Source organism: Triturus cristatus, chromosome 12 (assembly GCF_964204655.1).
Source record: "Triturus cristatus chromosome 12, aTriCri1.1, whole genome shotgun sequence".
Classification (NCBI taxonomy): Eukaryota; Metazoa; Chordata; class Amphibia; order Caudata; family Salamandridae; genus Triturus; species Triturus cristatus.
This window is the reverse complement of record NC_140595.1, coordinates 799,415,766-799,437,410: the sequence shown is the minus strand read 5'-3', so window position 1 is coordinate 799,437,410 and position 21,645 is coordinate 799,415,766. Positions and strand designations below refer to the sequence as shown.

The 21,645-nt window shown below is 48.2% G+C and overlaps 1 protein-coding gene across 2 annotated transcripts in view; it reads left to right on the top strand.

Annotated features, from left to right (window-relative positions):
• LOC146782882 (chloride channel protein ClC-Kb-like) overlaps positions 1-21,645 on the top strand; it is a 260,608-nt gene that overhangs the window by 77,801 nt on the left and 161,162 nt on the right. For both annotated transcript variants that reach the window (XM_085637370.1, XM_085637369.1), the window contains exons 4-6: positions 5,628-5,767; positions 11,100-11,177; positions 12,778-12,856. In XM_085637370.1, coding sequence (XP_085493496.1) covers positions 5,628-5,767; positions 11,100-11,177; positions 12,778-12,856 — 297 coding nt within the window. The remainder of the gene's footprint in view (positions 1-5,627; positions 5,768-11,099; positions 11,178-12,777; positions 12,857-21,645) is intronic.

Here is a 21,645-nt window from a genome sequence, read left to right as displayed (position 1 = left end):
CTGTCGATGGCTGACAAACTGGAGTCGATGCCGCCGGCGTCAGTAGTCCAAGGCTGCGGTGTGGGATGAGGGCGGTGCATCGTGTAACTTTATGAGGGGTTCCCTTGAACCACGGTGCAAGCAGCGGCATCGATTTCAGCGTGAAGCGATGTCATCGGGGATTCCAAGGTGGCGTCGAAAAGGGAGGCTGTGCGGAGTGCGGTGCCCACAGGTCGCGGTGCGAGCAGCAGCTCGGACCCAGCGGCAGATGGCATCGTCGGTGAGACCAGGGTTACGGTGCGGCATTGCAGCGGTGCCCTCTGCGGTGCCTTCATGACACGGAGTCAGCCGCGGTGTCGTAGACGGCGTCGGGTTGCTTTATCTTCTGTTGCAGCACAAAACACACAGTCCCCAGTGCTGATGGCAGAAGAACTTGAAGTCTTTGCTGTTCCTGTGACTTCTTGAACCGGGGGCAAGCTCTACCTCAAGCCCTTGGAAATACTGAAAGACTGAAGTTGTAGAAAGTTCAGTCCAGTCCTTTCACTGCCCAAGACAGAAGCAGCCACTGCAGGCCAACACAGTAAATCCCTCAGTAAGTGGCAGTTCCCCCTCACAGCTTCACCAGCATTTCTTCTTGGCAGTCTTCTTGGTCCAAAAGAGTTCTAAAGTTCGGGGGTTTGGGCCCCACTTTTTATAGCCCAAAATCCTTTGTCCCCTTAGGCAGAAGGTGTCTGTGCCCAGCCAGAACCAGTTTGTCCCCCTCTGGTGTAGCTTCCTGGCAGGAGGTGGAGACGGCATTGTCAGAAGCAAACCAGGCCCATTCAGGCGAAAGGTAATTTTCCTACCCCTACTCTAAATGCAACCCAGGACTATATAGCCCTTTCCTGACCCACCTAGACTCTCTGGAGCCACTACTCCCCACCAGCCCCTGTCATCCCAAAACCAGATGGTCAATCCACAAACCCAGCAGAGGCCTACCAGATGGCTGAGCAAGAAAATACCTACTTTCTAAAAGGGGTATTTTCAAATACCGAATGGAAATATCACCTTCACTAAAAGTTGCATCTTTAGATTCTGAGTTCAGGCATGCTAAACTTTATTTCTCTACCTTGGTCCCAGGGCCAGTTATGTTAATAAGATGTTATAAACAAACTCCCCATTCTAACCTATGGGAACAGGTAGCCTTCCAATAGTGAAAAACAAAATTGGCAGTAATCCACTATCAGGACATGCTACACACACCAGGGTATGTCCTACCTTTCACATACACTGCACCCTGCCCACAGGGGTACCTTGGGCCTACCTTAGGGGTGACTGACATGTAAGAAAAGGGAAGGTTTGGGCCTGGCAAGTGGGCACACTTGCCAAGTGGATATGGCAGTCCCAGACACACAGGCTCTGCAATGGCAGGCCAGAGTTAAATTTACAGGCTACTTGTGTGGGTGACACAATCCAGTGCTGCAGCCCACTAACAGCATTTGATTTACAGGCCCTGGCACATTCAGTGCACTTTACTAGGGACTGACACGTAAATCAAATATGCCAATCATGGAAACACCAATCCATAACACAATTTACAACAGGAGCACTTGCAGTTTAACACTGATTAGCAGTGAGAAAGTGTGCAGAGACACTAAGCCAGCAAAAACAGAGTCAAAACCGGGAGGTCAGAAAGCAAAAACTTAGGGGAAACACGCCAAAAGATTCCAAGTCTAACACCATACATAAAGCTGCTCTGCAAAACCTCACTGCGGACAGGGTTATCGAGATACAGGCCTTTTGTGCTCATGAGCCATACACAGTTTTCCATTCATCCAAGGTAGTGATGAGGACCCATCCTAAATTCCTCCCTAAAGTCATTTCTTATTTTTACATAAACCAGGTTATTTCTTTACCCACTTTCTTTCAAAATCTATCTACTCCAGCAGAGAGAGCACTTCACTCTCTGCATGTGAAAAGGGTCTTAAAGTTTTATCTAGATAAAACTAAATCCATTTGCAAATCTCAGCAACTATTCATGAATTATGGCCCAGTTCGCACAGGACTTTCCCCCTCTTAACTGTCCGTTTTGAGGTGGATTGTTACTGTATACTTTTTTCTATCAGCTAGCTAACAAGGCTCTTACTGGTAAACCCAGAGTGCAATTCACTAGGGGCAAGGCTGCTACTACTGCCCTGATGAGAAATATCCCATTGGCAGATATCTGCAAAGCTGCTACATGGAGACCAGGCCACAAATTCACTAAACATTACTGCCTCAACTCTGGTGCGAGAGCAGATGCTTAAGTGGGACAGGCATCCCTCAGGAATCTCTTTGCTTGATTGCTTATCTCATTATTGTTCTGTCTACTCCACCGACATAAGGGGGAATGGGCTTTCTTCTCTATTCTATGCTTTTTGCTATTTATGGAAATCCCCTGAGAGAAGGTTTTGTTTCTTAACTGTAACTCCAGTTCTCTCATAGGGGTATTTCCATGATATCCATAAGCAGCCCTCCCTCCTCCCCGGGTGATTACACAGACACTTTCATGCTCTGCTATAATTCAGCTAGTACTGCTTATAAAAAAGAACTGCGGTAACTGCCTCTAAATGAGCATGATGGGCTACTGGTGTCCCAGGATTCTTAAAGGTACAGTCTCCCTTTTCTTCCTTCATAATGCCAGGCTATGGGCTACACTGCTCTGCCCTTCCTCATACTTCTCTCACATTACAAAAGGGGGTTTGTGAAAGATGTTTCCTGTTATTCTTCAAACTTTACATACATTTCTGCATGATTCTTTGGCCTATCTCCCTTTTGTGACATCAAGATGAAGAACTCTGACCACTGTAGCTTATCTGTTAGGCTTCATATTGACTTTCGTAAGTGACTATTCAAGGCCTTCCTGAAGAAAGTCGAACTTCAGCACTTAAAATGACATATTGGAAAAAGAGCTCCAGGGCCCCCCACAGGCAGGTGGGAATATTCTACGTCTATGACAATCATGGAAATACCCTTATGACAACCGGAGTTACAGGAAAGAAACTATACCTACCTTTCTTTTTTCCTGCCTCTTTCTTTATCTACTTCTTTCCCTCCTTTCAGACTTGTCATGTGTATTTGTCTTCTTTTTTCCTCTTCTGTTATTCTATCTCTTTTTTTACTTAGTGTACATTTTCTTCCTCCATGCTGATCCTTTTCTCAATGTCTCTTTTTATATTTCTTTCTTATTGTCTTTTTTCTTGCACTCTTTCCTTTTCTTTCTCTCCTTTTTTCTTTTCTTATTTTCAATCCTTTTCTCGTTCTCTTTTTCTTTTTGTTGCATCTTGGGATACAGGTAAAAAACTCAGCAGGCTGAGGAAGAAATGGCTGCTGTCAGCTGTTGCGAGACGGAGGAATGATCAGGTATCCAGCTTGACAACCACACATTTTCCATGGCTGCTTTTAGCTCCTTGTCCACCACTTAAGGTGCTTGGAGTGTGGGAGGAGATGGCTAGCTAGAGTAAAGTGAGAAAGGGCAGAGTGAGGAGGGCGCAAGTCATCCCCAGAAGACATCATATTTACATACAAACAGGCCGTCAGTGTTTTGGTAATAGGGTTATCATCTCTCATCACATTCCGTGTAGTACACGAGAGGCTGGCATGGTGTGGAGTTACATAGCGTGCACTAGCAGCAGCGCAAGCGAAGTTGTCATTGCTCCTGTGGTGCTGCGCTCCACTATCTGGCGCATCTCTCTCTGTTCTCTAGGGGCTAGATGTTCTAAGAATCGTAATAGGGATTACCAAATAGTGATTAATTGTGAATCACTATGTGGTAATCTCTATCATTAATGTACAAAGGGGTTATTAAGCCCCTATACCTAAAATAGCGATTCATAGTGGATTGCAAATAGACCTACCGCATGAATATTAATGAGGTATGTTTCAATTTGTGACCCACTGCGACTCGCTGCCATCACATGAATGGTGGCCTGCTGGGGTCAGCAGATGACAATGACGGTGATTGCTTTTAAATGAAGCATTTTTTTTAAATCACAGCCCATTTTCCTTTAAGGAAAACGGGCTGCGTTTAAAAAAAAAAAAATGAAACGGTTACATTCATTTTTTCTTTCATTCTCAAAGGGGATGGGGTCCCTCATGGACCCCTTCAATCAATTAATAAATCAAGAGCTTGTAAAGCACTAATACTTACCCGTAAGGGTCTCAAGGTGGTGGGGACCCTTTCCCATTTCTGAATGGATTACCACCAACTTTTAGTTGGCGTTAAAGTGCAAATGTTTTGTGACTGCATTTCGGTCGCAAAACATTCATACATACCAATATGAATTGGTGTTTGGAAGTGACGCCCTAAACACACCTCTTCAAACATAACAATTTGCAAACCAAAATTGTGATTCAGTAGCAGGTTACCGAATCACAATTTAGGCTGGATACATCTGAAAAGACATTTTTGCATTCGCAAATGGCACGATTCTGAGACTCTGACCATTTGTGTGCACAAAAATGTTTCGTACATCTGGCCCTAGGTTTGGCCCAGACAGCCTCTTACAAGTCCCTGGCCCTCTGTTTGGAAATTGGACACCAGCACAGATGTGTCATGTAAAACACACTGTTGGGTCTCTTTCACACCTGTCATTCCCTCGCACACTGACTGGGCACGTATGTGGCGAATATATATTGCTGGCTGCATCCTGTGCACATCACCCAAAGTGTGCACAGACCCTAATAGTGGAAGGGCCTGATTTATGGCATGTTAGCGTAGGGTAGAGCAGCAAGGCACCTTGCTGCACAGCCCTACGTCAAAGTGATAGGGCAGGAATATACCATACTTGAACAATAAGTGCATGCCTGTCCTTTCTGCCTGTGCTGGCGCTGTTTTGGCAGCCTAGCGTCAACGTAGGCACCCTTACTCCATGGTGCAAGCGTGCCTCCCTTGCAGGAAGGATTGTTTTTGCTGCATGAAGGGACACAGGCGTTTTACTCTTCCTAGGTGTGCTGCAGAACGCGGACTACATGGAAAGAGTAAAAAACGAGGAGGAATGAACATATTTCTCATTGTCACGCCTCACCTCGGGAGGAGTACGGATTTGGTGCTTCCCCAGGTTTACATCACTTTGTAAATCTGGGGCAGCAGCAAACTCTGGAAAACCCACCGCAACACTCATGGAACGCCTCCCACTGTTTTGCCTCTCTCCCATTTTGTGTTCCATTGTTACTTTCTTTCCCAATGCGCACCTTTCTTTCATTCCGTGTCCATGGTTCTACCTCTTGCCTCTTGCTCCTTCTTCTTCCGTTTTCCATTCCTTTCTCCCTGGCTCCTAGATCATCTTCGTCTTTCTACAACCTTTTCTCTCCCTCAGTTTCTCTCTTCATTCTTTGCCCTCCCTCTCTTGCAACACATTTCTCGTTCTCTTATTTTGACCCTCTCGGATTCTACCTAATCATGCTACCCTCACTTTTCATCCTCGCTCTCTTTGTTATTGTTGCCTCACCTCTCTCTCCACAAGACTGTATTTTTGCTCCCCACGCTCCTTTCATGTGTTTCCTCGTCACTCTCCAGTTCTCTTTCTCTCGTGTTCTCTACCCCCTTTTCCCTGCCCTTGCGCTCCCCTGCCTGTACTCCCGACCTCTCCCTACATTTCTCCCACTCTGTTTTTCCCTTTCCTCCCCAGGGTCTGGGATCCCAGAACTCAAAGTCACACTGCGAGGCGTGGTCCTGGCAGAGTTCTTCACCTTCAAAACCTTCATTGCCAAGTACATCGGCGTCATCTGCACCCTGGCAGCGGGCAGCACCATCTTCCTGGGCAAAGTGGTGAGTGTTTGAAGGGTGTCTTAAGGGGCGAAACATGACAATGGGACACCCTGTCCTCTGACGTTACTGCCGTCCTGGGCAAAGTGGCATGCGTGTGGCATCGAGGCATGGTAATATTAAATCATCCACTGTGACCCAGCATCTGGAAGAACCGCTGGCTACAGCCAGGTAACATGCCCAACATCACCCCTGCCCATGGCTAAGTGGCATGTGAGTGGCATAGAGGCATGGTAATATTATCTCATCCACTGTGACCCAGCATCTGGAAGAACCACTGGCTACAGCCAGGTAACATGCCCAACATCACCCCTGTCCATGGTTAAGTGGCATGTGAGTGGCATAGAGGCATGGTAATATTATCTCATCCACTGTGACCCAGCATCTGGAAGAACCACTGGCTACAGCCAAGTAACATGCCCAACATCACCCCTGTCCATGGCTAAGTGGCATGTGAGTGGCATAGAGGCATGGTAATATTCAATGAATCAGTATTTGTAAATCGCGTTAATCACCACAGGGGTATCCAGGCACTGCGTGGGAGGGGGGAGCTACTCAAACATCCTGGTCTTGAGGCCGCTCCTGAATTTGGCGAGGGGGGTGGAGGTTCGGAGGCGGATGGGGAGGTCGTTCCAGGCTTAGGCAGCGAGGTGGGAGGAGGCTCGTCCTCCGGCTCGAGTGCGCTGGATCCAGGGGACGAAGGTGAGGCCAGGGAGGACGAACACAGGTGTCTGGTGGGGTGGTGAAAAGTCAGTCGTTGTTCAGGTATTCAGGTCCTGAGTTGTGGACGGCTTCGTAGGTATGCAAGCAGTTTGAAGTGGCATCTCTTCTTGATGGATATTAACTCTTACAGTGTGACCCAACACCTGTAAGAACAGCTTCATACATCAAAGCTCAACGCCACTCTTGTCTAGGCATACGGCTATGTGTTTGGGAAGCAGAGCTGAGAAGAGTGGCAAAGTCTACTACAGCACACTGCTATGTGTATGGGAACCAGAGGTGAGAAGAGCATCTCAGGCCACTAGGGCACACTGCTGTTTGTATGAGAAGCAAAGATGAGAAGAGCGTCTCAGGCCGCTAGGGCACGCTGCTATGTGTATGAGAAGCAGAGATGAGAAGAGCAGCTCAGGCCGCTAGGGCACGCTGCTATGTGTATGAGAAGCAGAGATGAGAGGAGCATCTCAGGCCGCTTGGGCACACTGCTATGTGTATTAGAAGCAGAGATTAGAGGAGCATCTCAGGCCACTAGGGCACACTGCTGTTTGTATGAGAAGCAAAGATGAGAAGAGCGTCTCAGGCCGCTAGGGCGCGCTGCTATGTGTATGAGAAGCAGAGATGAGAGGAGCATCTCAGGCCGCTTGGGCACACTGCTATGTGTATGAGAAGCAGAGATGAGAGGAGCATCTCAGGCCGCTTGGGCACACTGCTATGTGTATTAGAAGCAGAGATGAGAGGAGCATCTCAGGCCACTAGGGCACGCTGCTGTTTGTATGAGAAGCAAAGATGAGAAGAGCGTCTCAGGCCGCTAGGGCGCGCTGCTATGTGTATGAGAAGCAGAGATGAGAGGAGCATCTCAGGCCGCTTGGGCACACTGCTATGTGTATGAGAAGCAGAGATGAGAGGAGCATCTCAGGCCGCTTGGGCACGCTGCTATGTGTATGAGAAGCAGAGATGAGAGGAGCATCTCAAGCCACTAGGGCACACTGCTGTTTGTATGAGAAGCAAAGATGAGAAGAGCGTCTCAGGCCTCTAGGGCACGCTGCTATGTGTATGAGAAGCAAAGATGAGAAGAGTGTCTCAGGCCGCTAGGGCACGCTGCTATGTGTATGAGAAGCAGAGATGAGAAGAGCAGCTCAGGCCACTAGGGCACGCTGCTGTTTGTATGAGAAGCAGAGATGAGAAGAGTGTCGCAGGCTGCTAGGGCACGCTGCTATGTGAATGAGAAGCAGAGATGAGAGGAGCATCTCAGGCCACTAGGGCACACTGCTGTTTGTATGAGAAGCAAAGATGAGAAGAGCAGCTCAGGCCACTAGGGCACGCTGCTGTTTGTATGAGAAGCAGAGATGAGAAGAGTGTCGCAGGCCGCTTGGGCACGCTGCTATGTGTATGAGAAGCAGAGATGAGAAGAGCAGCTCAGGCCACTAGGGCACGCTGCTGTTTGTATGAGAAGCAGAGATGAGAGGAGCATCTCAGGCCGCTAGGGCACGCTGCTATGTGTATGAGAAGCAGAGATGAGAGGAGCAGCTCAGGCCACTAGGGCACACTGCTGTTTGTATGAGAAGCAAAGATGAGAAGAGCGTCTCAGGCCTCTAGGGCACGCTGCTATGTGTATGAGAAGCAGAGATGAGAGGAGCAGCTCAGGCCACTAGGGCACACTGCTGTTTGTATGAGAAGCAGAGATGAGAAGAGTGTCGCAGGCTGCTAGGGCACGCTGCTGTGTGAATGAGAAGCAGAGATGAGAGGAGCAGCTCAGGCCACTAGGGCACACTGCTGTTTGTATGAGAAGCAAAGATGAGAAGAGCGTTTCAGGCCGCTAGGGCACGCTGCTATGTGTATGAGAAGCAAAGATGATAAGAGTGTCGCAGGCTGCTAGGGCATGCTGTTATGTGTATGAGAAGCAAAGATGAGAAGAGCAGCTCAGGCCACTAGGGCACGCTGCTGTTTGTATGAGAAGCAGAGATGAGAAGAGTGTCGCAGGCCGCTTGGGCACGCTGCTATGTGTATGAGAAGCAGAGATGAGAAGAGCAGCTCAGGCCACTAGGGCACGCTGCTGTTTGTATGAGAAGCAGAGATGAGAAGAGTGTCGCAGGCTGCTAGGGCACGCTGCTATGTGTATGAGAAGCAGAGATGAGAGGAGCGGCTCAGGCCACTAGAGCACGCTGCTATGTGTATGAGAAACAAAGATGAGAGGAGCATTTCAGGCCGCTAAGGCACACTGCTGTTTGTATGAGAAGCAAAGATGAGAAGAGCGTCTCAGGCCGCTAGGGCACGCTGCTATTTGTATGAGAAGCAGAGATGAGAGGAGCATCTCAGGCCGCTAGGGCACGCTGCTATGTGTATGAGAAGCAGAGATGAGAGTAGCATCTCAGGCCACTAGGGCACGCTGCTGTTTGTATGAAAAGCAAAGATGAGAATAGCATCTCAGGCCGCTAGGGCACGCTGCTATGTGAATGAGAAGCAGAGATGAGAGGAGCAGCTCAGGCCACTAGGGCACACTGCTGTTTGTATGAGAAGCAGAGATGAGAAGAGTGTCGCAGGCCGCATGGGCACGCTGCTATGTGAATGAGAAGCAGAGATGAGAGGAGCAGCTCAGGCCACTAGGGCACACTGCTGTTTGTATGAGAAGCAGAGATGAGAAGAGTGTCTCGGGATGCTAGGGCACGCTGCTATGTGAATGAGAAGCAGAGATTAGAGGAGTGTCTCAGGATGCTAGGGCACACTGCTATGTGTATGAGAAGCAGAGATGAGAGGAGCGGCTCAGACCGCTAGGGCACGCTGCTATGTGAATGAGAAGCAGAGATTAGAGGAGTGTCTCAGGATGCTAGGGCACACTGCTATGTGTATGAGAAGCAGAGATGAGAGGAGCGGCTCAGACCACTAGGGCACGCTGCTATGTGAATGAGAAGCAGAGATGAGAGGAGCATCTCAGGCCGCTAGGGCACGCTGCTGTTTGTATGAGAAGCAGAGATGAGAAGAGTGTCTCGGGATGCTAGGGCACGCTGCTATGTGAATGAGAAGCAGAGATTAGAGGAGTGTCTCAGGATGCTAGGGCACGCTGCTATGTGAATGAGAAGCAGAGATGAGAGGAGCGGCTCAGACCACTAGGGCACGCTGCTATGTGAATGAGAAGCAGAGATGAGAGGAGCATCTCAGGCCGCTAGGGCACGCTGCTATGTGTATGAGAAGCAGAGATGAGAAAAGCATCTCAGGCCGCTAGAGCACGCTGCTATGTGAATGAGAAGCAGTGATGAGAGGAGCGGCTCAGGCCACTAGGACATGCTGCTATGTATATGAGAAGCAGAGATGAGAAGAGCATCCCAGGCCGCTAGGGCACGCTGCTGTTTGTATGAGAAGCAAAGATGAGAAGAGCGTCTCAGGCCGCTAGGGCACGCTGCTGTTTGTATGAGAAGCAGAGATGAGAAGAGCATCCCAGGCCGCTAGGGCACGCTGCTGTTTGTATGAGAAGCAGAGATGAGAAGAGTGTCGCAGGCTGCTAGGGCACGCTGCTGTGTGGATGGGAACCATAGGTGAGAAGAGCAGCTCAGGCCAATAAGGTACGCTGCTGTTTGTATGAGAAGCAAAGATGAGAAGAGCAGCTCAGGCCACTAGGGCACGCTGCTGTGTGTATGAGAAGCAGAGATGAGAGGAGCGGCTCAGGCCACTAGGGCACGCTGCTATGTGTATGAGAAGCAGAGATGAGAAGAGCAGCTCAGGCCACTAGGGCACGCTGCTATTTGTATGAGAAGCAAAGATGAGAAGAGCAGCTCAGGCCACTAGGGCACGCTGCTGTGTGTATGAGAAGCATAGTTAAGGACATAACACCATTGCTTCCCTGGGGAAACTGATAAACACCAAAAGTTGCATACTATGCCCCATTTTCAGGGCACCAAGCATCTTTTTTTGTGCACCAGCACCGAGAAAGAGAGCAGCAGCACTAGATATGTGTTGAGTCTGAAAGAATACACTTGTTGAATCTGAAGGATCACAGAGCCATGGAGATTTAAATATGAATTTACAATAAAGTCAAGCGCTATGATGCCAGCAGCGCCAGTGACAGTAGACTTCATCCGTTAATTAGAACCCTATGTATGCATTGTCATGCTCAATGCGCACGTACTACAAACACCTAACATTGTATAACAGCTAATCATGGCGGCTTCTATTAAAAACCAGTAGTGCTTTACACTGACCTAAATATCTGACATTACCCTGACATGATAATATGGGTTTGCGATCCTCTCTAGCCCAAGAGCTACTCAGCCCAGCAACTTTGCTTATCGCTCTGCTGTGTGCTAAACAATATTAAATCCACCCTCAATTGTTTTTAGCATTATGGCTAAGCTCTCATGATTAGCGAGCGAGGGTCAGCATTAGCCCACTTGGCACCAAGGTCGGTGACGTAACATTAGCCCCCACAACTCACACAGTGTGTGGGGGCCTCCGAGCTCCATGGGGCCCCTGATCTCCAGGGGATCCCCTCCGGGAGGGCGTCTCCATGTACTTTGCAGGTGGGTCCCCTCAAGTTTCGTTATGCCACTGACCAAGATGAGGGTTTGATATTACCTGCTATGTTGGCGTTCAGTCTTCATTTCCCTCCTCTCGTGTTCCGTTGCAGGGTCCCTTTGTTCACATTTCTGCCATTCTGGCCACGCTGCTGGGGAAGATCATGGTGAAGTTTGCTGGGACAAAGGAGGTAACTTTGATTTTGTCTTCTTTCGCAACGAACATTTTTACAGCAGTGTTCCTCATTTTCTCTTATTAATCCATTTCTTGTCCTCTCCTTCATCCTAGACTGTGTGAATGATGTGGTCTCTTCTCTTTAATAGAAAAGCAATTCTCGCTGAAAGTCACTGTGTACCAACTTACCCTGTGTGGAAATGTTGCCGTTTAATGGTTTAAGGGATTATGGGCCAAATGTACAAAATTTGGAGATAGCGACTTACAAATTGTGATTTTCTGCGAATCGCAACTAGAAAATCACTATTATTTATGAGTGAAAACTTTCTACTTTTAATTAGTGGTTCATGAATATTAATGAGGTAAGTCACAGTTTGCAACCCATTTGGAATAATAGCCATCAAAGAGATGGTGGCCTCCTGGTGTGAGCAGACCACCATGTCTGTGACTGCCTTTGAATAAAGCATTTTTTTTAATGCAGCCTATTCTCCTTTTAACAAATGGGAAGTGATTCGAAAAGATTATTTTTTAAGAGTAGGACCACTGCCTGCTCTTCAAAAAATATTTGTTAACATTCTCAAAGGGAGAGGGGTCCCCTGGGGTCTGCTTTCCATTTACGATGGGTTACCACCTCTTTGGAAGAAGTGGTAAAATATTAATGCTTTGCCACTGGAATTCGGTCGCAAAACATGAAATCATAGCACTACCATTCGGTATTTTAAACATGCCCCTTCCAATTACCAAATTTGTATTGGTTTGCAAACCCACATTGTGATTCAGTAACTTGCTAAATTTGAGGTCTGTACATTAAAAAAAGCATTTTTGGCGCCCTCAAACATGCTTTGCATATCTGGCCCTATGTTACTATAGTAAAGTCAGATTAGAGTCCCCTGACAGCACTGCACAATGAATTCATCTCCCACAGAGGCTGCATCAGCATAGAAAGCTGAAGGCCTATGTGGGGTGAGCCACGAAAGGGAAGACGGCTGGGTTCTGCAGGGCATGCAAACACTGGCAGCCCAGAATGGAAGCCAGGAAGCAGTTTTGCATCCATGTTGTCTCGCCCACCTCACAACGTCTGGAAAAAAAAACAGTCTGGCAGACGGACAACAGCCACACAGAACAGACCAACATATATGAGCCACTGGGAATGCAGGTGGTTCCCTGCGCTAAGCAGAAATCTTAGAAAACTGCAGTGTTTTAAATGGGCAGGCACTGCCAGTACCTGCACTACTCACCAGGGGCTCAGAACTGTTAATGGAAGAGTTCTCACATTTCTTAGTAGTAAACAGGTCTTCTGGAACAGGGAGCACCTGCACTTCTTTAATTTAAAAGGGAGGGTACCTGCACTACTCACAAGGAGCTTAATTTTCTTAATGGAAGATTATTCACCTTTCTAATTATTGAACAGGTGTTCTGGAACAGTGAGTACCCTCACTGGTATATTTCCACTTCACTTGAAAAGGTGCTAAAACAACACACAGAGGAAATTGAGCGTGTGTACTATTGAGCAGTGAGATTTTTGCAATGAATTGATATATAACATGTAAATATTGTAAGAGATTCTGCAATAAATATAAGCAGAGATGTGAGAGTGAGATCTGCTTTGTGCCTAGAATCCTGCCAGGAAGTACGAGATGCTGATCGCTGCTGCTGCTGTGGGAGTGGCGTGCTGCTTCGTGGCCCCCGTTGGAGGTAATCCATTGAATCTCAGAGTGTATATGTAGAAATGTTTGATTAGTCTTGCCAAGTGCTGGATTTGGTTGCTTGCAGGGTCTTTTGGAGGCACGGGTTGGAGGAGGTGGTGCAGGTAAGGTCAATGGAGGGCGATCAACTTGGGACAGCCGACTTTAGCGATCCAGTGTGCATATTCATTCACGCCAGACACAGGAGATAGGGAATCAGATGTTGGGTGGCAGCAGCAGTTTTAGTGATTTGTGATCAGTTATGACCTTGAAAGGCCTACCATAGAGGTAAAGGTGAAAATGGTGGCAATCAATCAATCAATCAATCAATCAGTAGATAGTAGAGTGCTCCTTGTAACCTGTGAGGGTATCCGGGCGCTGGAAGGTTCCAGTTGCTTAGCCGCATAGCCAGTTCTTCAGGGACATTCGGAACTCTGGAAGAGATAGAGAGGTCCGAAGATCAAAGGGTAGCTCATTCCATGTCTTCGCTGCTAGGTTTAGAGAAGAAGCCACCTTCGTATCTGCTACGTCGGATGCAGGGGATAAGGGTTAGAGAAAGGGACATGGAGTGGAGATGTCTGGTGGGCTGATAGAAGTTCAGGCGATGGTTCAAGAAGGCAGTTCCGCAGATGTGTGGGTCAGGACCTTGAACTGGCATCTCTTCTGTACAGGGACCTAGTGTAGTTCCCTGATTTAGGGGGTGATGCGAGTTTATCTAGATAGATCCAGGACAAGTCTGGCTGTGGCATTCTGTATGGTCTGTAATCGTCTGAGGAGGTGGGCTGTAATCCCTGCATAGAGCACGCTGCCGTAGTGCAGTCGGCTGGAGATGAGGGCCTGAGGTATTGGTGTGTCTTGAGCTTTGGGGTAGCCATTTGAATATCTTAATAAGCACGCAGAGCATGAAGAAGCAAGAGGAGGAGACAGAGTTGACCTGAGTCATCATGGTTAGCTTGTTTACCAGAATGATACATAGGTTCCTAGCGCGGTCCACGTTCTGAGGGCCAACAGGATGCGTCCCATGGGGAGCTTTTGTTTCTGAAAATCAGTACCTCTGTCTTTTCTGAGTTGAGCTTCAGGCAGTTGCCTTTTATCCAGTTGGTGCCGTCTGCCATGCAGCTGTGGAAGCTGGTCTTGGTATCTTAGGACAGGGAGAGTAGTGTGTCATCGGTGTAGGATATTATGTTGAGTCTGTGGGTTATGGCGATGTTGCCCAGAGGTATCATAATAAATGTTGAAGAGGGTGGGGCAGCCCCATGGACGTCATTGGAGGCTAGTTAGGGGTCGCAGTTGCAACCTCTAACTTGCTCCCTGCTAATCCTAGCACTTTCTCTGCGACCCCTAGACTCAGAAGAGGCATACATTTTGCCCCTCTGAGGCCATGAGTATCAAAGGAAGTGCCAGAAGTAGCAGAGAGCAAACTAGAGTACACAGCTGTGACCCCTAACTATCCTCAAATGACGTCAGCTTGATGACAAGGGCCTCTTTTTCTATGTGAGCCCAGAGGTATAGGAGAAGCTAAATTAGGCAAGCACTAACAACTTTCTTTGTAGTAGTGTGGGTATGTAGGCGATCAGGTAATCAATAGTGGGAGACGGTCCTACTGGGAAGGCACATGTTGATACAGATGTGGATGCACCCTGATTATTTTTGGCTTGATCGCAACCACCATTGGAGACAGAATTTTGAAAAGTAGTTGGGGCGTTGGCAGGAGGAACAGGTCTTGCGCCTAGCTGGACACTCGAGAAGCTCCTGCAGTTACTGTGAGTTCTCCCTGTACTCGAGAAGCGGGTACAGGGAGAACTCACAGTAACCGCAGGAGTCTTTGATGAGGTTTCCTGTGTGGAGCGGTCTGGTTGTACTTCGCCAAGGGGGTCTTTCAAGAGTGTGGCTGCTGCTTCCACTTTGATGGGTTGTGGTGTGGGTTTGGTGTAGTCGTCAGCTTGTGGAATGCAGTCATTCGACAGCTTATGGGCAAGAGTCAGGATCTCATCCTGCGGAACATTAGGGTGACGAAAGATGTGGCGTCACAGCGCAGCTGACCAGCAGCCCTGAATAATTTGGGCACACACTTCATTTTGCATGTCATCTTCGGTACAGGTGCTTGCAAGCACCTGCAGATGGGCATAGAACAGGTCAATTGACTACACCCAGGCGCGCAATGCCCATAGGGCTCAAAGGGCTTCAGCCCCCACCCCCTCCTCCCCACATCCCCCCGTTGTGTGTGTCAGCCGGGGATGAGACAACTCCCCGGGCACACACACCAACAGTTTTGAGCTTTTCGCAGCTGCACCCGAGTACTTCACAGGTCTTTAAAAGACCGTTTACTTGTTAACGAGGCTTTGTTGTTTCTTGATCCCTTCATCTCCACTCTGCCTATTGCTGGAAAAATTAGCCTTCACCCGAAATGTTTAGTTGCCCTCCCGAAATTTGGCTCTAGTTGCAATTATGACTACACTCAATGCTGTTGGGCATGGTGCAGTTTAAATCTCTCAATGTCAGGGTTCATCTGGGGGTCAAAATATGCATTGAGTCTCCTCCCTATGTTTTGTCTCACCATCCATCTCCTCGATGACTTAGAAATAGCTGTTCAGGCGTACAACCCAAGTGAACCACCACAGAGCCACAGTCGCTGAGCTCAATGAAAGTTGCTAAAGGGTTGGACAACCCCCCAATGACGTAAGCTGGCATGAAGCATTGCGGCTGAGGCGCTGCAGAGGAGGTGTGGGTGGATCTTACTGGTTTGGTGTGGTCTGCGCATTGTCTTGTTGAGCAGCACTCATGGCAAAGAGCAGGTGCGGATAGCAGGCGTAGAGGTGCTGTTGGGGACAGTGCAGGCAGTGCAGGAGGGCGTAGTGACACTGAGAAAACTAGGGAGACTGCATCACTCTCCACGAGGCAGATGTCTGTAGATGGTGCCGGGTAGCAATGCGCGACAAGGCGTCAGGGCTTGTAGGCGAGGAGCCTGGAGCCTTGCCATACTGGAAACGGCTGCTCAGAACAGCAAGTTCCATCAAACGGGCCGCGTACAAGTGGGAGCAAACTGAGTGGGCGACAGCTTAGTTGAACAAGCATTGAAAATTCAATAGGCCTCGCCTTTTATTAAGTTAAAGCCATTTGCTTTGCTAATGGTATTATATAGCAAAGCAAATGGCTTTAACTTAATTAAAGGCGAGGCCTATTGCATTTTCAATGCTTGTTTAGGGATTTTGGTGTCACAGGAAAGACATATATTTGTTTTTCTGTTGAAGTTAAAGTTTATACCAATATTGTTTGGCATCAGGTAAGCTTGAAGTAGTCAAAAATAGGTAATAAAAATCCATTTATTTCCCGACCCGGGCCCCAAAATTATTCCTTGCCCAGGGCCCTTGAAACCCCTAGGATGACACTGGGGTGAATGACGGAAGAGGCATGACCGAGAAAAGTAGGATGGTTGTTAGTAGAGTGTGAGAGAGATGAGAGAAAGAAAGAGGTAGAGAGAGAGAGAGAGAATCAGTACATGGTTACAGAGACAGACTGAAGAGAGATGAGACCTCAAGGTGAGAGCGAAGACAAAGCTGCAGGGGGGTGAGTTAAACGTAGAGACAGGTTGGAATCAAGAAGCAGGGAAAAGAGAGAGGGAAAGAAGTGAAATAGAGTCAGAGGCCGTGACAGAAAGATGGGGAGGAACGGTATTGTTCATTCATTCATTCATTCATTCAAATGATATATGAGGCAGAGAATAGCTAGTGTAAAAGAAAGGAAGTCGATAAAATGTGACAAAAGAGAAGCACAAATATCAAAGCAGGATCTCGAAATGAATGAGAGAGGCGAGCGCGCTATGGAGACGTGAGATGGGGCCCTGCGAGCGAAGAGGCGAAATTGCAAACACTGCTTCAGACCTCCTGCCGGTCTCATGATCCTATGCAGGGCCAGGAGGCCTGCCCTCTGCCTCTCGGTTTACAAGATGTGACACTCGAAGCACAGGAGGGGAAGGAATAGCAGTGAAGGAGGGGGGAGAGGGGAGAGGGTGCGAAAAGCACAGGGCAGAGAGAGGACAGGAAAAGGCGAGAGAAAGGTATCATTGGGATGCCCACCCGAAATGCGGTTCAATGAAAGGAGAAACAGAAAGAAAGTGTTGATGTCACATTACGGTCAAGGGAGTTTGCATCAGGATTCCAGGCACGCCGCACTGCGCCTGCGTGGTGAGGTCAGAAATGCGCCATTTTGCCGGGGTTTGAATGTGAGGTGGAGGGAGGTGTACGGAGCTTCTTTCCTGCCGCTCTGCAGATCCCCGCCGTCCTTCCAGGAGGAGGTAATGCTCGGCGCCCTTTAGCATGCCACAGTGGCGCATGTCACTTCTGTTGTTGGGATGCCAACAGTAAGCACTTGCGCATGTTGGTGAAAAGTCCAGATATCTTTAGGTCCATTATCATTTTCATTCATGTTAATTTGAGATGGTACTTTGTGCGCTGCGCCTATATACGCCTAGTGTGCGTTGAAGCAGACTCCGATGTTTCTGTTATATGTGCCTGAGTGATGCTATCTAGAAAGGCGTGGCTAAACCTGCATATGCTGTTCATTCAACGCCTGCCCTCTGTATCACTTAAGTGTCGCTCTCACATTGATCGGTCTGTAAAAAACAAGCCAGCGGAGCAGTTGCCGGACCGGGATGAGTGAGCCCGTGTCCCCGACACTGCAGGCGCGCGCTGCAACGCTAACAACAACTCTCTTTTAGAGCATCTCAGTTGGACTGTCTCGCATGACTGGTTCCTTATCTTTATGGGGCCATGTGTTTGGCCCCATAAAAAAAAAACTTTTATGCCAGCAGTAAGTCGGGGCAGCCAGTCCAATTGGGACAGCTCTAAAAGAGAAAAGTGTACGCCACTAGACGCTCTTTTCCAATGGCTGGCCACCGTTTAGCATAAACGGTGACGCCAGCCAATGGAAAAGAGGGGCGGGGCTTAAAGCCCACTAAAGAAATCTACTAAAGTCATTAAATCTCGCCAGCGAGACTGCGCATGTCTGCGCAGTCTTACGCCAGGCGAGACCTAAAAAGAGGAGGATGTGGTGTGCCCAATCCGATCAGGGGGTGGAAAGTATGCTCTCCCCGTGATGGTGGTGTGTGCCTGCAGGATGTGTGTAGTGGGGCCGGCTCCTCCTTGCCGCCACTGTAGTGGTGCAGCATTCTGGGCCGCGATGGCAGCAGGCGGCAACAGAAACACACAGAGGTTATACTCACACAATACAGTTTAACTTCACAATCTGTATAGTCAGATAAAGTACCTAATTAAATGTGTGACACAAACAAGATTGCTTTCACAAACAGATTTCTCATTACTTTCAGACTTGCACCTAACTCTGCAAGCATACTTGTTTGGTTTTTGTTAAACGTTGTATTGCTTTTTAATCATTAAAGGCACTTATCTGACTTTTGGGCTACGTCTACACCCATTTAGTAAGATTGGGACTATTTTCAGTAGCGCAAAAGGATCGCAATAATGCTGCTAACTAGTCTGGTTTTGCAAGATATGTAGGCGCCATTTTGGAAGGGAGACCTATACATAAAATGTTATAACAATATCATTCAAATGTCATACTCATGTGGCATCCTCTTTCACTGCTGTACTTGTGACACGTCTCCTCGAGCTCCCCAATCTAGACACATCTTCATTTGAAAATAATTGTTGTGCATGGAACATGCTGCTTGCACCCGGAGCTGCACTCTCCTGTCCCGTAGCAGAATACCGCCTTACCTGGTCTCGATGAGATCTTGAGAAGTCGAAGGGTTTTTGGGGTCGCTTCTTTGCCCTTCTTGGCCCTCTTGTTGTTGGGGGTGCACCAGCCTGGAATGTGCTACGGTGCCTCTGGCTCTGGCTGCTCCTCCCGCCTGTCACGCTGAGACGAGGCCGCCCTGGAGCTTCAGAGGGGCCGCATAGCGGCAGCGCGCGGGCTCCTCTGGGTCGACGGAGGCAGCGCCAGCAACAGCAGCAGGAGAAAGCTGGAGTCTGTCTTCAAGGAGCTTGCTCCCCCTCTGTTGCTGCCTTCTCTGCCTCCCCCTGTCTCCTCTTCACCGGACGGGATACTTTCAGAGACAGCGCCTGTGTCAGTGAAGGAGGCAAGACAGCTTGCGAGAGTACAGGAGAAACCGGAGAAACAGGTTTGCTCCCTGGAGCAGAGAAGAGCGATTTTGGAGGTTTTTGGGGGCTCAGTGAAGGCCACAAGTGGGGGAAAAAAGAAAAGCAGTCTAAAATTCAAGCATCAGAAGGATCCCCTAAATCTGTAACCTCCTTTAACTGTACGGCTTTCCAAATTTACCAAGTAAAAGGAATACGTATAAAACCTGGGAAGGTTAAAAGCAACTCCCTTGATAGTAAAATCAGGGGCGCTGTGTTTTCCAGGGGGAAACTTACCTGAAAGCTGCTGCCTTCATCACCCTCCCTCCCGCCGCCGTAGTAGTCCAGCCAGCGGCCGCTGAGCGGAGGAAGGAGAGAGACTACACCTCCCAGCCTGCTCAGCACCGCTGTTCCCGCGCCCGGAGGCGCCATAAATCACCGACAGGCCCCGCGTCGCGTGATCGCGCGTGGGTCGCGCCGGGCGAATCCCGGGCAAAGGGCGGGCCGTCTGTGGCCGTCCGGGGCAGGACGAGGCTGGGCTGGGCCACCCCCCTGTCATCTGCAAGAAAAAGAGGTATTGTACCAAGCAAAGCTCCATAAACCTGTAAAACTATGGGGAAAAAGCGTCTTGACTTGGAAAAATCTAATGGAGGGGGAGTAGCAACGTTGGATTCATTTCTGGTGAAGGTCTCGACTTTGTTAAATGATGAAATTGAAAGAACAGAACGAAGGCTTTCATTGGACCCAATTTGCATTATTGATCCCACAGGTGGAGAAAGGGTAGAAAGCACTACTCCCCTGGTATCAATCACATCGCCAGGTATTCCCCGGGCCCTCATTAGTCAAGTAAACTCATCTGGCGTCCCCCAGGAAAATTGTGATCATTCCCTTATTGAAATGTCTCGTGATAGTAATAGAGATGTATTGACTAGTCTATCTCCTTCACCTATGTTGAAACGACGTACTAGGGCTGGTGGGTTGGGACGTACTAGCAAAGCTATACAACAAAAGAGAGGTCGGGTATCAAAAACCATACTTAAAGTATCTGACCAATCGTCACCAAATATCTATCCTTCCCTAGAGGATTTATCTAGTTCCCTTTCAGTGATTTTTCAAGAGAAACTAGACACCGCCTTAGCACCTATTATGATCAGATTGACTTCCATAGAAGAAAAGGTGTCTGCTTTAGAACGGAATATTGGGATAGCATCCCAAGCTATCCCTTCCCTCAGACAACCTATGTCTGGTTCGCAGGAGGCTGATAGGCAACCAATTACTATTAACAAGAGACTGGCGGAGAAAAAGAAAACACCTCTAAGTCGCTCTAATCCATGCGTCCTTCCTGAGAATGAAGGTTCTACTCTAATGGTAAAGGATCTAGAACCAACCACTGGTGACAGCATAATAACAGAGAAAGAGGCTCCACCAGCTAATTCTGTGACAGATGGGTATGTCCTGGTGGTTAATTATGAGCCACCATTAGAGGGAGAACCATTCCAGTTTATCCCAGAGGCTTTCCCCTTGGTACTTGTTTTGGCCAATGCTCCATCCCTGGGTCCAGGTCAGGTGGAATCAACATCCACTCTTATTAATAAAGCAACGCATTGGTTAACCAATAACATGAGGATATCCAGAGAGGGTAGGCAAAAATTGGCAAGTGAAATTATAATGGCTAGAAGGGTCCCATGGCTTGGTAATCAAAAGAAATGTCTTAACCTCTTCAGTGCCCATGACGAGCTGGACTCGTCATGGGCCGCGGTTGCGCTGTGCCCATGACGAGTCCAGCTCGTCATAAACCCCGCCCGCTAATGTAACGGCCGGCACAGGGCGGGGAAAGGGCGTGGCACTGAAGGGGTTAAGTGTGACTGTATAGCTATAAACTTTTCCAGTCCCCATGTGTTGATAAATATATTGGATAATCTATTTCCCCCACAACACAGAGAGTCGATGATAAAACCCTTGACATTGGACTTTTTCTATGGAGAACTTGGACACACAAGAAACTCTCATAGGTTTTGGGTGAAAAATTTGCATATCCACAATTCAATTTGGAGGCGAACAGTACCTCTGTGGGATGGAATAAGTACAAGGAACAGGTTTGGGGCTCTTACCAATATGGAAGATTGTGATTGACTTCAGGATGAACAATCAAAATCTATAGGTAATAATTCCCTGAGCAATGGTGTTGTTAACAACAGGACCTTGGGTAATAATGTCACACGCCAAGATCTCACTATACCCCCCTACTCTAAAGTATGTCAGCCTGCCAACCTGGGTCTAACCCACGATGCTAAGTTCCCTTCAGGCATAAATCATAAACATAGAATGAATGAGGGATGTACTACAATGACTAGCACTATGTTGAATTCCCAATCTTCCAGGTTTAACATATCTAATCAGATTCTAACGGAGGAGGGTGTTTATAAAGAAGGAAAGGAGAGTTCCTCCATCTTCAATACCTCTCTACAACAAATGGTAGATTTAACCCTGCTCTCGTGGAATATTGCGGGCTTGGCTAACAAGATTGAGTCCCCGGAGTGGTGTAGATTCATAGACCGATATGATATTACCATTTTTCAGGAGACCTGGTCTACTACTCCTATATGTCGCCTGGGATATCTCAATTTTTATGTTCCAGCCGCAAAAATTCCAAAGGGCTGGCCTGCAGGGGATTGGTGATTTGGGTTCGACAGAGTTTGTGCTG